Source organism: Martes martes, assembly GCF_963455335.1.
Source record: "Martes martes genome assembly, chromosome: 9".
NCBI lineage: Eukaryota > Metazoa > Chordata > Mammalia > Carnivora > Mustelidae > Martes > Martes martes.
The window spans coordinates 113471324-113488771 of NC_137896.1; the positions used below are offsets into that span (position 1 = coordinate 113471324).

At 35.4% G+C, this 17448-nt stretch overlaps 1 protein-coding gene across 2 annotated transcripts in view; it reads right to left on the minus strand.

Moving 5' to 3' along the window:
• BIRC6 (baculoviral IAP repeat containing 6) overlaps window positions 1–17448 on the minus strand; it is a 234697-nt gene that overhangs the window by 26072 nt on the left and 191177 nt on the right. For both annotated transcript variants that reach the window (XM_080814319.1, XM_080814318.1), the window contains exons 67-68: window positions 4743–4888; window positions 3951–4061 (exon numbers count right to left, since the gene is read on the minus strand). In XM_080814319.1, the coding sequence (XP_080670445.1) occupies window positions 3951–4061; window positions 4743–4888 (257 nt within the window). The remainder of the gene's footprint in view (window positions 1–3950; window positions 4062–4742; window positions 4889–17448) is intronic.

Sequence of the window (17448 nt, forward strand, 5' to 3'; positions counted from 1 at the left end):
TTCACTCAGAGAAGCTAGATACAATGCATGAAGACCTCAGGAGGTGCTATGGAGGGGCCCACACGGCAAGGAGCTAAGGCCTTCTATTAACAGTCACACGAGTGAGCGTGAAAGCCCAGCCCCCAGAGCCACTCAAGATCTCACATGACTGAAGTTCCAGCCAATATTCTGACAGCAACTTTGTAAGAGACCCTAAGCCAGAATCAATGAATTCCTGAATTCCTGACCCATGGAAATTTTTTGAAATAATAAACATTTTATTTTTTTTTTGTTTTTTATTATTTTAAAGATTTTATTTATTTGTTTGTCAGAGAGAAAGAGCGGAGAGCACACAAGCAGGGGGGAGCAGCAGGCAAAGGGAGAGGCAGGCTCCTCGCTGAGCAGGAGCCGGATGTGGGACTCCAACCCAGGACTCTGGGATCATAACCTGAGACGAATGAAGGCAAATGCTTAACCAAGTGAGCCGCCTAGGCACCCCAAGTTAATAAATGTTTTAAGCACCTAATTCTGGGAGTAATTTTTAATGCAAGAAATAAATAATATGGAATAATCTGATAAAATCTTATAGAAACTAACCAATGTCCAAAAAAGATATAAACTGTCTTAGTAATGTTTAATCAAATTCACACAAACCAAGCAAACTACTTGTCATAAATAATTACAAAAAGGAATTTCCAATAAAATGTTTCTTTACAAGTATTGTTTAAAAAGAAACAAAAAACAGATTAACAGAGTAGAAGAATGGATTAGATAGTCAAAATGAGTGAGGCAAAAGACCATAATATCATCAGAAACTAACCAAACCCCTAATTAAAGCATGCAAAGGAGAAATCTACTTTGCAAAGATTATGGAAAATTTTTAAGAGAAATCAAAATGGTATTGCATAATATCAGAAAACAAATGATAGTTATATCCCACAGTGTCTTTACAGGATTCATAAACTTTAACAGTAACAACAGAAGAGAAAAATTGATCACTTTTAAAAGATTTCTACAGCCTAAACCAGCTTTTCATAAGGTTATATAAAATAACTCAATCCATATAAATTTTTGCCCATTGGGAAGAATGTTTTCCCAAGTAAAAGTAAACTAATTTTTGGTTAGAAGAATTATCTCTTCTCTCTCCACTACCTTATTCCTGACACCTCCCACTCCTGGCTAATATCCTAAACATTGAAGAGGAAATTAAAGTTTGCAAATTACCCCAAAGAAGAGCAAAATAGTAAACAAAAATCCAAAATAAAGAACCCAAAAAGCAGATTAAATCTAGTTATATCCAAAGCGTCTGTGAATTATTAAAGATCAGTAAATCCAAAGTTCAGAAGTAAGAGCAAATTGTATGTCGTTTATAAAATGCTACTTAAAATCTTGAAATATGACTATGGACCACTTTTTCTTCCTCTTTCTATAGTTCCAGCAAGTATTAGTGCTGTGTCTAATGGCATTGAGTGGGAAGCAATCAAATGATGTCCTTCTGACACATCTACCAGAGTCACACTAGAAAGCTCTTAGTTTTTTCAGATTTATTTTTTTATTTTTATTTATTTATTTTTAAAGATTTTATTTATTTATTTGACAGAGAGAGAGATCACAAGTAGGCAGAGAGAGGAAGGGAGAGGAAGGGAAGCAGGCTCCCCGCCCAGCAGAGAGCCCGATGCGGGGCTCGATCCCAGGACCCTGAGATCATGACCTGAGCCGAAGGCAGAGGCTTAACCCACTGAGCCACCCAGGTGCCCCTTCAGATTTATTTTTAAGTTAAGCATGCTTTCAGGGGTTTCCCAACAAAGTTACTGTCCACTGAGTTGAAACTCAAAATTCCATTCCAGAAATAGACATTAAAAGTTTTGGTAGATATGCATTGTTACCTAGTTGGGAAAACTCACAGACTAAATCTCATTCAGAATAAAAACAATTAGATAATCAATAACGAAGCAGAAAAAGTTTCTTCGGGCTTTTGAATCTGAGGTGGGTGAAGTGAACAGGGGAATGCTTTTATGGAAAACAGCTGGTCACAAAGTGAAAAGTATACAGAAATGTGAAGCTAAAGATAGACCCATCTAACATCTGATTTTTGCTTTTCGCAAAATGGGTGGAGATATATATCATTTCATTTTAATGCAATGCTACTGACAACTCTTGACATATCTCCAGTCTACTTCAGCTGTTTTATTCTACATCATAGTGAATTTAATTTTTAAAAAGATTTGCAACAAAATACATTAATCAAGTTATAATTACACAAAGGCTTTCATTCGAGAGATTTTAAAAATTAAGTCCATTTAAACTCTGAGAATCCTTTTCCTGCTAACTGTGATGCTGACTGTGGCTATAAAGATCATACTTGATCCTTGTGTGTGTGTGGCTTTTCCCAGTAATTCTGATCATTCCTTTGTATGATGACCCTTGGAGGAGGTCTATGATTCATGCTGTATTTGTATAGCATTTATTCTTGGTGTCTTGTAACTTTCAAATTACAGCAGACAGGGGCGCCTGGGTGGCTCAGTGGGTTAAGCCTCTGCCTTCAGCTCAGGTCATGATCTCAGGGTCCTGGGATCGAGCCCCGCATCGGGCTCCCTGCTCAGCGGGGAGCCTGCTCCCCACCCCCCACCTGCCTCTCTGCCTACTTGTGATCTCTGTCTGTTAAATAAATAAATAAATAAATAAATAAAATTACAGCAGGCAGTATTTCTGTTACTTTCATAATCATTTATAATTATTATACTTTACTGAATTCAAGAGTTTACTTATTTTTTAAAGGTTTATTTATTATTTATTATTATTAGAGAGAGAGCGCGCATGTGTGCACACTTGCACGTACATGAGTGTGGGGGAGAGGGAGAGAATCTCAAGCAGACTCTCTGCTGACTGTGAAACTGGTGAGGGGCCTGACCCATGACCCTGAGATTATGACCTGAGCTGAAAACAAGAGTTGGACACCTAACCAAATGAGCCACTCACGAGTCCCCTGATTTCAAGTGTTTATTAAACAAAATGGTCACAACCTACAACGGCTGGCACAATTATCCAAAAACATGGATCCCTTGGCAAAACTGTTACATTCTTTCTGAATAACAGTATATACACTTCACTGCAATTCTTCCAATCTTAAAATGATGAACAAGACCTTTCAAAGGTCTGCATGAGTGCTTTATCATTTTCAGATATATTACTACATGTGATTTTTATTGCAACCCTGGGAGGTAAGGTAGAGCAAAAACTAAATGATTTATACAGAAGTTTCAAAGACAGTATGAACAAAAATCTATGTATTTTTACTCTTGCCTTAGTGTTCTTTTTCATACAGTTTAAGTCCTTTGGCTGGTTCTCAAGGGTGGAAAAGAGGCACAGACAACAGCAGTTAACAATGGTCACCAAAATTTAGAATTCCACTGTTTATTTATAGGCTAGCTATAACCTTATGGGGGAGACTGAGAGGCTCTTTTCTTCAGTTTTTACTTGTCTGGAGTTTTGGAATAGGAAAGGCTACAAGTGAACTCTAGGTAACTGTATTTTCCAAAGGCAAATCTCTAAATGGAATTCTAAAGTGGCAAAAGTAACAGACTTAGTTCAAGGTCCCAGGTCTGAGCTTCCTTTAGGCCAAGATATAAAGAAATGGGGAGGTCTTAAAGAAAGAAAACCACTTTCTGTCTGTTCATTAGACATCTGATTTGGGTTTTCTTCCCCCCCTTCATTTCTAAAGAATCATGATTCCCCAAATATAACTAAAAATATATAATTCCAGAGATAAAAAGATAAAAATTTTTGCACGTGTGTGCACATATACCTACTCTATACATACGGGGCACACACACATATACCCAGGATATGCATGATTCATAGTATGAGCAACTTTTAAAATCTTTACTTCACTAGAGTGAACACATTTCAGTAGCACTATTACACAATGTGAAAGGAGATCTCAAGAAACGAAGATTAAAACTTCAACTTACCAAACTGCAACTTCTTCATAACAGCCACATATTTTTCTTCAAGTGACTTCAATACTGATAAAGGTTTGGGTTTCATAGCCACCTTCTTTGAATATTCACCTAGTTTTTTTTCTGTTGTTTAATATTTCAAGATAAATAACATAAGCATACATTTTAAAAGATTAAAACAAAAACAATTAACTTCAAGAGTTCAAAGTTTGAATTCCAAAAAGTTACCCAATTCTTCACAATTATCTTCCCATTGTACTCATTTAAGAATAAAAGATTTCTTTTTATTTCACAAATAAAACTAAGAGGGCTAAAACCCTTACCAACGTTAAAACTTAAATTCTTAAAATGTTAATTAGTTTTATCTAATCAGGCAAAACAGAAGTAAAATAGATAATAGAGAATTATTTGTATCTCCTATTGCTAAGACACGAAAATACCGATTTGAACTACAACCTCACACTGTCTTCAGTGCTCTTTCCTATCTAAAATGATGGCATTTTTCAATTTCACAACTAGCAACAGGAAGGAGAGAAAATCAGGATACATGTTCATAGCCTACAGAATCTAGTACATTAGTAATCATACATAATAGTAATAAATTAGTAATTATACATAATAGAAATAAATATTTTAAAATTAGAGACTATTCATGATTAACTTAAAAACCTGGCAATGAAATTTTCAGGTAAAGGAACTTGCTTGAAAACCATTACCACAGAGGAAAGAGAGAGGCAGTTTCCAGAAGTAAATGAAACATCTCCAGATCAAAAGAAAAGTCGCAGAGAAGGGGCAGTGCTGTACCTTGGTTGGCCTGCCGCAAACTTGTAGTGGCTGCATGGACGATCTCAGCAGTCTTCTGGATGTCCGGTACCAACAGCGTAAGTCCTTCCGGTTCTTGATCAGATGCATCTGGTTTTACTCCTGTTTTAACATTTTCCCTTTTAGATCTGAATTTTTTTTTAAATATGGAAAGAAATGCAAGGAAAATTAAGATTTTAGGATTGAAAAGTAAGTACCTCCATAAGCCAAAAAGTGGTTAAAAATCAAAAGGATAGTGTGCATTTCATTTGACACACATATGATATATAGCAGAAATAGTTTAAACTATATTCATTGTTGCTTTTAAAGTCATACAATAATGCTTAGTATAATAAAGAGTTTTGGGTAGGTTTTCCCTTCAAATGCAATAAACAAACAAACACTATAGAAATACCATACTGTAAGAAGACCCAGATACCTGATACGTCCTTGGATTCACACTTCTATAGTAACTTACAGTATTTATAAATACCTAGAAGTAGAGAAGTCACTTTTACTGTCCAAAATTGAGAGAGGTCTATCCTCGTCTTCTAAGACTTGGGAATCAAAGGACCATATGTAGTTTTTCACTTTAATAGTATTTGTATTTCACTCAGAGTAAATGTGTTACTTCTCAAGGGGAAAAATAAAAGAACTATCCCAGAGTAAAATGCAGGTTCACTGCTAGGGATTTAAATATAATGTGCTTTTATACATCAAAACTGTATTTTACACTAAGTTTTAGGGCATATCATTTCAGAGGCATTCCCTAGTCAGGGTCTAAAATGTAACCAACCTTTTATCAAATTTTATATAATAATAGGATGTACTACAACAAAGTCTCAGTCTCTAAGGCATCAAAATGTTTCTTTAAATTTTCTAGATGAATACAGAATTTTATAAGTCACTGAAAATAACAAGTGAATATCAATGTCCTTTTTTCTATTTCAACTTTCAGCACATATTATTTACATAATAATCATTACACTATTGCTTAGATACTAAAAGTTTACATCATATATGCTAACATTTACATATTTGTTAATTCATTAAATAAATAATATAAACTGAAATCACATATAAATAAAGGTGTTTAAAATATTCATGCTAAGGTATCATCTAGACTCCATATCACTTATTTTTCTAGTTGTATACCTACCAAGAAAACGACTTGGCAATTTTATTAAAACAGTATTTCACAAAGTGGGCATGGAGCTTTAGAGAACTATACAAAGACTAACAGAAGGTAGAAGAGTCCTTAACAAAATAATATTGCTATTTATGTATAAATGAACTGTTCCTTATCACAAAGTAAAAAATCTGCTCAGAAGCAATTCAGAGCTTAATTTTAGGGAGATAGTAAGAGGTACATTAAGAAGTGCCACTCAGGCGGTAGCAAGGGTAAACATATATAGTATTATGCATGTGTTCTGAATTAATCCCCATAGTGTGTGAAAAAACGAGTAGCCACAGATATTTTTAACTATAAGGTATATATTGCTTAACCTGGTAAGATGACTTAACTTAATATGTCTACTGGGTTACTGCCCTTTCTCCTATGCTCCTCTTATCTTCCCTGAGGTATCAGAAGTCACAGAGAACACACGGCCAACTTTCCTTTGCCACTCAGGACCATTTGGTAGATGTTATATGGTACATTATTTCAGTCATCAACTCCTGCATGTGTACCCGTGTTATGAATATCTATGTTTGCATGTATATGTAAGGAGAATAGAGTGAATGAATGTTTTAAGACTGAAATAGCAGGCATTTTAAATGTTAGAATCAAGTAAGTTATTGGGTCTTCTATAGCTATGAAATAAAGTTGAGATTATAAGCTTAATTGTCTGTCTGCTAATTTTCTTAAAGATACAATTCTGGTAGATAAGCCCAAACAGATTCTCAATTTCTGAATTTACCAACAGCTATTCACAATCAGTGACAAACAATGAGGGCCAAGAAAAGTACATAAGCTGTTTGACAGTACTCCTTTTGAATTTAAAAGGATTCTCTCCCTGCCAGTTGTAAATGATTCTCCCTCTAATACCAGGACTTAAAAAATTCTTAATAGGGCTACTGACTGTAATAGGAAAACAACAGTAAGTAGTGTGAAAAAAAAAAACAGAAGAGTTATCGTTATAGCCATAATAAAATAAAGATGGTTTCCTAAAACCCGTCATCAACAGTTGAGCCACTGTGTGCTCAATGAAGATTTCACTTAAGAAACACATCTTGCCAAACAGAGAAGAAAGATACGGAAGTGAAGCTCATTTTTCCAGAATTAGGGTATTTTCTCCTTGAAGAAATAAGAATGTCTGGCATGGAGAGTGCACTGCATCCGTGCAATTTAGAACAAGTTATGCTTGGAAAAAGTACTCATTCCAGATTTCAAGCCCTACACATGAATACCAATTTCCTAATTCCAGTTTTTAAAAGATGATTAGTAGGAGACATTCCTATTATTAAAATAGTTCAAATAGTCAGGATGGTAAATTTTATATATTTTTTGACCACCAAATAAAAAAAAGTTAACGAAGGGCAAAAATTTACAAAAGTTTGAAAAGTATTATTTTTTATATCAAATGTGTGAAAGAAATGATCTTGTATATCTCATTTTGAAGATACTGATTAGCTCATAAAACAGATATATTCTAGACCTTTACACAGGTTCAAATGAGAAATTTTTACGTGAATCATCTTCTTGACAAAAACATAGAGGAGAAAAAGGGATAATGTCCAAAAGGCAAGAGTACTTCAAATTTATGAAGAACACACACTCCCTGCCTAACGGTGACTACAACTAGTCATTGTCTAATATTAAACTACAGCCGGCAGTCTCTTTTCTATAAAAGTTGCAGGTTACTGTCAACCCATATGTAGGCCCAGCTCATGAAAAAAGGCCATACCTTAGCTCACATCCTGAAGTCTGTGGGAAAAGCTATTTGAGTTCAAGGCACCTAGCTGGAAGTAGGTCTTTGAGACTGACAATGGATCCAACATGGTAAAAGCAATCAGCGACGGCCGCTACCATGGTATCCGCTGCTTTGTGCATACGTTGAATCTGGTTGTGATCACTGCCCTGAAGAAATACGAGGAATCAACTGAAGTTTCTACTATTGCACAGAATTATCTGCAAACATTTTCCACTATGCTGTGAATTCCAACTAAATGGCTAACAAATTAGCAAATGTTGGCTCTGCGACATATAATCTGAACTAGGATGTGAGCAGAATGGGTAAATCTTTCTTGTAAAAACAAAAGAAAAAAGCCCGTAACTCATTCAGTTATAGTGACCTGCTTCTGCTAACACTATCACCCAAAATAAGTTGGATTTTTGTTAAGACTAAATGCAAAATATCAGAATTATGTTCTTTCATAATCTATAAACTGAAAATAGCTTAATATAGCTATTTTCTTGGTAGAACATTAGGAAAGATCACCTCCGTTCCCTGCGCTCCAAATTCTGAAGTCAAAACTATCACACAATTGAAATAAACATTTTAAAAGTAGAACCATGTTGAAGAAGTAATCTGTAGACAACATGCTGACATGTCCAGATTCCAGAACTATTAGCATCTTAGAGGAAGATTCTAAAACTGTAAGCAAATGAAACTTCCACATTTTTCTGTAAACGAATGCATCATATAATACTCCATAGTTCTAAAGCTCTTTGGCAGGGATTAAAGTCCGAAACAAATTAAGATTAAAAGTAAGCAGGAAGATTTTAAAAAATATTACTGTGGAGAACTATTTGCTTCTAATTATCTCCAGAAAATATGAAAATAATTCTTGAAATGCATCAGTAAGTGGAGCAAAGACCTATGTAAGATGAATGCTTTTCACTGTTAGCTTAAAGCTTAGTTTTTAACTGATTCCCTTTTGTTTTTATTTAAACTTTTTCCAAATGGTGAGTACCAATTTTAGTTTCCAATTCGATTTAAAATTGAAAATAAAATCTTCCTTGTCTTGGAAAGCATAAAAGAGTACTGTAAAAGAAAGAAATATTCAAAACAGAGGTATGAGAAGCCTTTAAAAATAAGTCTTGATTTCTAGGTTAGATAAAAATATAATTTTTATGTCAGATTAAGTATCACAGGACAAAATGAAAGTACTGTGTGCTACTATGGAATGGAAAGCCACAAATAATATGCTTCACCAAGGGAAAATCCAATGGAGGCAAATAAAAGATAGTAAAATAAATGTTAGTATTGCTGTCTCCATCACCAAGTAAAAGACTGATGAACTACTAAATCTGTTCAAGGTCATAAAAAAAAGAAACTTAAAAAAAAAAAATGTGTGTATATGTATGGTTACAACAAATGCTTCCTGGCTATGAAACCAGGACTCTTTAGTTCTGTAGGTGTTAGAGGTAGAGGAAAAAGAGGAGAAACTAGGAAATGTTTTTCAACAGAAACAAAAGTAGGGGGCTGGAACTGAAATTCTTTATTAACTGACTGAAGCCCTAGTGGACTAGCTTAAAGAAGTTATAGTAAGAGAGTCTGATAAAAAAAAATATGCCTTTTTAGCAGGAGGTCAACTAAATCTTAGTGCTTAGATAAAAGGGAACTGGATATTTCTACAAGAGAATTCAGGTACTTTTAAATATGATGAACTTCTTTGCACTAGGAAGACGCTTTGAGCTAGCTAAGGGAACCCGCAATGAAGCACAGCTGCGTCCATGCTGCTAAAGAGGAGTACCATGTCCACAGCATCTTGAACTCTCAGCACAGAGGCATCTGTGTCGCATTCGCGTTAGCGATTCACATTACTTGACTGATAGCAAGTCCCTCTTTCAAATTTTCGGAGAAGTATACTACATATGATTATTTGCCTACTGGAATCCAGCAGGAAAAGTCCACATAGAAGATTAAAGATAAAATAACTGCCTTTGTTCCTGCTCCAAGGAAGCTGTGAGGTGTCACACTTACTCAAAAGTGAAACCAAACTACTATGGCTATAGTCTCACTTTGTTCTGAGAGAACACAGGCTGGAAGAGCCAGCAGAAACTGAATTTCACCAGGACCGGTATGTAAAAGCGGAAGGGGTCACATCTTCACAGTGTGACTATTTTGTGGGCAAAAGACTGAATTTTCACAGTAGACAATTATATTTCAAGTGGAAATGATTATATGTGTATGTCTGTGTGTATAAGTTTATATATGTGTGTGTGTATACACACATATACATACATATATATGTGTGTGTCTAAAGTATTATGTTACCCATCCCTTTATTAATAGAGGTGAGTTGATTTCAAGTTCTTTCATGTTGAAGTCTATAATAAAATGTTGATCAATAATCAGTCATAAAGTATGTGGGGGTGTATTTTTGCTTGTTCTTTTATTTTATTTATTTTTTAAAAATTTATTTATTTGTTAAAGAGAGAGAGAGAGTGAGCACAGGCAGACAGAGTGGTAGGCAGAGGCAGAGGGAGAAGCAGGCTCCCCGCCGAGCAAGGAGCCCGACGTGGGACTCGATCCCAGGACGCTGGGATCATGACCCGAGCCGAAGACAGCCGCTCAACCAACTGAGCCACCCAGGCGTCCCTTGCTTGTTCTTTAAAAAAAAAAAAGATTTATTGACTTATTTTAGAGACAGCAAGTGGGGGGAGGGGCAGAGGGAGAAGGAGAAAGACAGAATCTCCAGCAGACTCCTTGCTGAATGGGAGCCTGATATGGGGCTCGAGATTATGGGCTGAGCAGTAATCAAGAGTGGGAGACTTAGTGGACTGAGCCACCTACGCTCAGATATTTAAATATCAAGTATTGCTATATAAATTCTTTCCTTCTTAAAAAAATTTTATTTACTCGAGAGAGAGCATAGTGGCAGGGGGTGGGGGTAGGGGGTAAGAAAGCGATGGCAGAGGGAGAGGGAGAAGTAGGCTACCCGCTGAGCAGGGAGCCCAAGGGGGGCTGAATCCCAGGACCCTGGGATCATGACCTGAGCTGAAGGCAGATGCTTAACCGACTGAGCCACCCACCCAGGCGCCCCTAATTCTTTCTAGACAAGGCAGTTAAATATACTAGAAATAAAAAGGTATATTAAGACAGCAATAAAATTCAGGAAATGGAAAATTAACAGGGTGGGGAGAGGCTTCGTTTACAACATAGAAAAAACAATGTTATCACCTACCCACTGCCCTAATCTATGCAAACTGATACCAAATCAGCCTTAAAAGACAGCAGAGGACAAATACATCAATAACCAAGAAATTTTCAGGAGTGTTTTTTATTAATTCTTTTGAGCAAGAAAAATATCTAATGTAAAGCTGACTCACTCTTCACCTAAGTGATAATTACATAAAGTTGCTCCCTGTCCATGTACTAGAGAGACCAAAAAACAGTGAGGCTTAGGTTTACTTCAGTAATGTAATTACTACTTAGGCATAACTCAAATGCTATGCATAGCTAATGAAATATGCTGCCTTTTAGTGGCCTATCGTGACTTGAAAATTCTTTAGGGTAATGAAAAAAGATAAGTAAAAGTAATAGCAGAAAAACTCTAATTGGCATTACCATATATAGTTTTATAATTATTAAAAGCAAAATTTTCAACTAGAAAGTAATTTTACTTCACTGATAACATTAAAAAAAATCATGTGTCATAAATATCTAAAGCCAGCTCAGAAAAAAGTCACCTCCCCACTTTCTAATTATTCACTGAGGCACATACTGAGTTGTTATTGGGAGTTAAGTTTAATTTAGTGGATAAAAGTATTTTTTAAATTTATTTTTAATTTTTTAATTATGTTATGTTAGTCACTATATAGGACTTCATTAGTTTTTGATGTAGTATTCCATGATTCATTGTTTGCATGTAACAGTAGCTAAATATTTTTGACTGGGACAGAGAAGGTACAAGTATTGAGCTCTGCCATTAAGCATCAGAGGACCTAAAACAAATCACACCTTCTTTTCCTCATTTATAAGAAAGGAGGACCCGAGCTACCTGAACCCCATAGAGTTCCCCACAGCTCTGAAACCTAGAGATAATACGGGATAGGTTGTGATGTGCGCAAGATTTGTTACAAGCTAATCTTTTTTTGTTACAGGTTAATCTTTTTTAATTTGTTACAAGCTAAATCTTATTTAGCAAGACACTTCAAATTCTGCAATAATTCAGAGTGCTTGAAATATTGTTTGGGATTAAGATAATAGACACTGTCCTGATACATAAAGCTCATATAATATGATCTGATAAGGAATAATTTCATACTGTTATGTGATGCTACAGAGATAGAAGTATAAAGTCAATTTCTAATTTTGTATGAGTCTTTTTGTTAATCATTTAAATCATAGGATAAATTGTATTTTGGCATTTGATCAATTTGTTTTTCAAGAACCAGCTAAGCCTCAAGTCTAGCCATTCTACACACATGAAGCCTAAGTGATCAGTGAACTATTTTGATCAGAGGTAGCAATGGTATATCTGGAGTAATGGTCAATTGACTTGTCTTTCTTCATTAAAGTTTTGTTTTTAATAATGAAGATCACAGCCATCAGGAGACTGGTGAGCAACAGGCCAGATTTATAACCTACTGCTAAGTTTTTCATGTTAAACTCTTTTAAGCAGTGGTTTCATTCTCAAACCACAATAATATATCTTGCCTACTGCTCTGAGCAGGGAAAACTAATACATCTGTGAAATTTTGAAACTAAATGTATTACAGAGAATTAAGGTTATAATATTACCTCCATATATTTTTTATATAACTATATGCTACTATATATCTACTATAACTTACCCTACAATTTAAAGCAGCTTCTATAACTCTCAAGAAAAAAGAAAGGGAAAAAAAAAAAAAAAGAAAAAGGAAAGGAAATCAATTCAAGCACAGAGCCAAAACACAAATACTACACTACTCAAAATTGCTTCTAACTGGCAGAACAAAAGGAATGCAAGAAATGCCCTGGTGCTCTGCCTGCCTAAGTCACTGATCTGACAGGTATGGAAATTCATTTTCATCTGATTCTGACCCCTTGTAATTGGTATAAAATTAAGTGGCAATGAGTCTGGACTTATGCATCAATCAACATCTAATCACAGGCTGTCTCTGGGCTGTGGGTAACTCTGCTGATACTCTGCATGCGTCTTTGCATTCTATGTGATATGTTCTCTTGTTCTCAATGTGCTTTCTCACCATCTCTCTAGTTCTCTTTTGTCTCTGTGGAACTATTTCTTTCCCCTGCTTGTAAGTAAAATTAAAAAGTATTAAACACAAAAATCATTAAATCATGAAACTGAAGAAAAAAGCCAGAAATTAAGACTTTGTGGGTAAAATAAAGAAGAAGCCAGTAAATTTTTTCTGCAACTGGCAAGAAAGAAAGGGTTAGTACTGGTACACTGAGGGCACCAGAAAGAGGGAGTGCTTATGAATGAGGAAAATTCACCAAGAGAGTTAATTCCACTTAGAGTGTAAGTCCTGTGTGCATAAATATTCAACTCTTTGTTCTTCGCAGGTGCCTCGGATGGCTGTGGACAAGCAAAGGAAATGGAGCTCTTTATCATTTTGGAAGTCCACTCTTCTTTCTACTGAAGTGATTACTAAGGTGGCTTTTGAACAATATCTCTGAAATAAAGTAACAAACTACCGTATATTCTGGAAGCAAAATTAAACAGAACAAATATTTACAGTTTAATTAACCACTTCCCCGTTTTTGTTGAAACTATTACCAAAAATGTCAAATGAAAAACAAAAAAGTACAAAATTTCCTGATGAAAGCCTCCTGGAATGCTCCAATACTATTTAGGTTTCAAGTGATAGATCATGGAAGAAAATGGCCTGAGTAGAGAATTATATTTAACCTTAAAGGCACAGCTGCTTTCAAACTGATATACAACTAAGGTACAAAACATGTCATCTGTATTTTAAAAACCAGATTCCTGAAAAAATCCTGATGACTAATTACCTTTCATCTTGTCTATTTCAGGCAAAAGTTGGAAAACGTTGAATATAAAATTCTCTGTTCTGAAGTGATACAATTTTGCCTATTCCTTTGTGCTTCTAAAAGGAACGTTATTCCTTATTTACCTTAATCTAAATGCTTACTAATAATCAGTCCACAGCAGTATTAATCAGTTCATCTCTGCTACCCACGGGACTCAAATAAGCTCTATACAGTTCTACACTGTGAATCTTGAAAGGACGGGTTAGGAAAGGTGATGATGGATAGTAAAAATAAAGAATCATGAATAAAAGAATATTAAAATAGTATCATCTTTAGGAAGCTCTTAATGCAATTTGGACAGTGAATATCATAAACTAGGAGCACTACATTCACTCCTTAAGTGGTGTTCTGGCTTACACTAAATATCAACTCTATCTGAGTACTACACCAGTCATCAAACTATCGCCACCCGTAAGAGGTAATCATTTTATTAAGGTATAATTATGATTGAAGGAAATTCGAAACATGCCTTAGAGTCTATTATTTCAAAAATTAAAATTCAGAAGCTACTTTTCATATATATGTATGTGTGTGCATTGACGTATACATGCATCTATAATTATATCTCATACACACAATAGCAAAAACTCAGTTATTTACAGAACTACGAGGCATACAAGGCATTCCATCGTTGTGCCGCCACGGCAACAACTCTAGCTCCTCCTCTAAGCAGTCATTCTTTTTTTTTTTTTTTTAATATTTTATTTATTTACTCGACAGAGACATAGCAGGAGAGGGAACACAAGCAGGGGGAGTGGGAGAGGGAAAAAGCAGGCTCCCGACTCAGTAGGGTGCCCGATGCAGGGCTCTATCCCAGGACCTCGGGATCATGACCTGAGCTGAAGGCAGCCGCTAAACAACTGAGCCACCCAGGTGCCCCTAAGCAGTCATCCTTGCTCAAGCCTTTGAGTACACAGAAAGTTGCGTAATGAAAATCTGATCAGATCTTTGAAATCCTTTCAGTAGCTAATCACACTCTTAAGAGCAAGTAACTATAAATACACCCCCTTTCACCTTTGAGCTCCTGCTTTCCTCTCTAGCCTCATCTCCCACCCATATATATACTATATCCAAGTCATAAAAAATTTGTTTAGGTTTCCCTGAATATGTGATACTTTCTTTCACTGCTAACATTATTCTCAGTTTCATATACCAGCCCACTGCCCCACTTCATCTAGGTAATTCCTACTTACTCTGTAGGTCTCCAAATCAGGTTTGATTTGTCAGTAATGTCTTCTACTTCTAATATGCCGTGTACTATGTAATTAAAACTATCGAGTTATTGTTTACCCCTTTTATCTGTCAGTCCCTTAGAAGAAGGCCCCAATTTTCTTACTCTGCTCCCATGAACATTCAATACACATTTGTTAAATGAACAAATCAGGCATGCTCTTGTGATCAAGCCAGCTCTCCCCTATCTAAATATAATCACAATGTCTAATGTACAAATTAGGTAATAGCCAGGTACATGATCTGCCTCTTCAGTTTCTTAAGAGTATCTTTCTGTCTCCTCTGACAGAAGGTTTCTAGCATGGCTGGGGGAGAGTCAGCCCACCCACACAATCTCCTTCATTCTTTGAATTTTGAGATCAAAATCAGCTGGGACAGAATAATCTCAATCGGGTTATTCCCAGCAGAAGAGTGAACTTCCCTTCAATACTGGGACAAAACTCTCATTTGTCTCATCCACAAAAGGAAGATTAAACATAATTAGCAAACAAGAACTTGCTCTTATTTTAAAAAAAGGAAAAAACTATACTATAAAAAAAAAAAACTATACTATAAAAGCTATACTAAAAAGATGTACTTTATTCACCCTTACATTTCTTACTGAGATACACGTACACATTATTTCTAAAGTCACATCTCCAAACCCTGCTAATACAATGAAACATATCTTAAAAGTGATCAATGAACAAAATATATTTGCCCTGACCATTCTTTTTTTTTTTTTTTTTTTTTTTTTAAAGATTTTATTTATTTATTTGACAGATAGAGAGATCACAAGTAGGCAGAGAGGCAGGCAGAGAGAGAAGGGGAAGCAGGCTCCCCGCTGAGCAGAGAGCCCGATGCGGGGCTCGATCCCAGGACCCTGAGATCATGACCTGAGCCGAAGGCAGCGGCTTAATCCACTGAGCCACCCAGGCGCCCCTGCCCTGACCATTCTTAAGAGTACCCTTAATTCTGTATTAAAAAATACAGTTGGGCTGGGCTGGGCAGGCGAGGGGAAGGGAAGTTTCATACTTTCAAATAGTGTTAAAATTGAACTTAGCTGATTGCTATAGGTATAAACACTAAAAGGAAACTGGACTACACTGCTCACTTTATTAGAGTTCTAGTATAATGAAAATATGAAAAGAAATACATCGTTAAGTCCTGACAGGCTGGAAGAGAATAGATTTTATCGCCTCTCTCTGTGAAGTGGAAAATGAACTCTCAGTGTGTCAAACCTCAAAAGGCAAGTAGGGATTTTATAAAATGTATGTCTTTGCTGGTTTTTTCTAACAGATGCTATAAAACAACAGATATCATGAACAATCCTAAGAAGAATATTCAAATCCTAATGTAAAACTATCATTGTTTCTTCATTACTAAAACAGTTATTAAAAATAGTTACTGTACAGAGTCACCATAGAGATAAAATAATGTAAATAAAATGAGCTCTGAACAGTCATTACAATCTTTACATGTATGTTTCACTGGTACAGAATTTAGAGGTGCGAAGTGCTACTTTTCTTACTGAAGAAGGAAAAGAATTTGAAGAATAATTTTTTTCCAGCAGAAAAGGTAGAAAAACAAAAAGCTCCAATTAAATGAAACTCAGTTATCCTCTAACTGAAATTATACTTTTGTAATGAATCATCAATATATTAGACAGAAGTCAAGTTTACTTTTTAAAAATACGATGTATGTTATGGAAGCAGGAAATATATTAACTTAAAGAAAGCAACAAAAAAGGTGCTTTAAATATACAAATTCCATTTCCTGCAGTAAGCATCTTCCATGATTACCTTAGAATTCAACACACTGTAACTCCATTTTTGCAGGATCCAACAGAAATTACAGATTAAGGAAATATGTAATATAAACAGTTATTCTTATTTTAATGGTCTTATTTTCACAGTTATACCACCATAAATTTGTGATATTTTTAATTAAAGTGGTAATTATGACTACATTCCAAATTGTCACACATTTTTTTTATCTACGAAATAAAATACTCCTGGGAAAAAACACTCAAGGTTTCATAAATTTTCAATTTTGTTATCAACGAATACACCTCAAAACACAGGAAGATGAGGTACAGAAACACAGGGCAAGATTCCCCTAAAAATACACAAGGGCAATTTCAAAGCTCTGTATACTTTATATTAACTGCTTTGTCAAGAACTGTATGTTTATTGTACAATAAGGAACAGAGCTGGCCAGGGTAAAGAGATGGGATGTTCAATTAGACGTTTCTCAGTGAGACATTAGCCCAATTAGAAAATTAGTCCTTCAGTTCAATTTTGACAGGACACTATTTTTAGGTATGCCAGCTGCCTATTTACCAGTTAGATTTCTGCCATGATGAAGGATGGGGCCATACAAAATGTTCTCTTCTCTACAACATAAACAATCTAACTATCAAAGATTATATACCTTTACCTTTCTCTTCCCTGGTAAGAGTAGAATGAACCTACAGCTTTTCATGTTTCTACCAAGTGGCTCTTTTTAATGCCTTATCCAATTTATGATCCTAAGCTGCTTGGCAGTGAGCC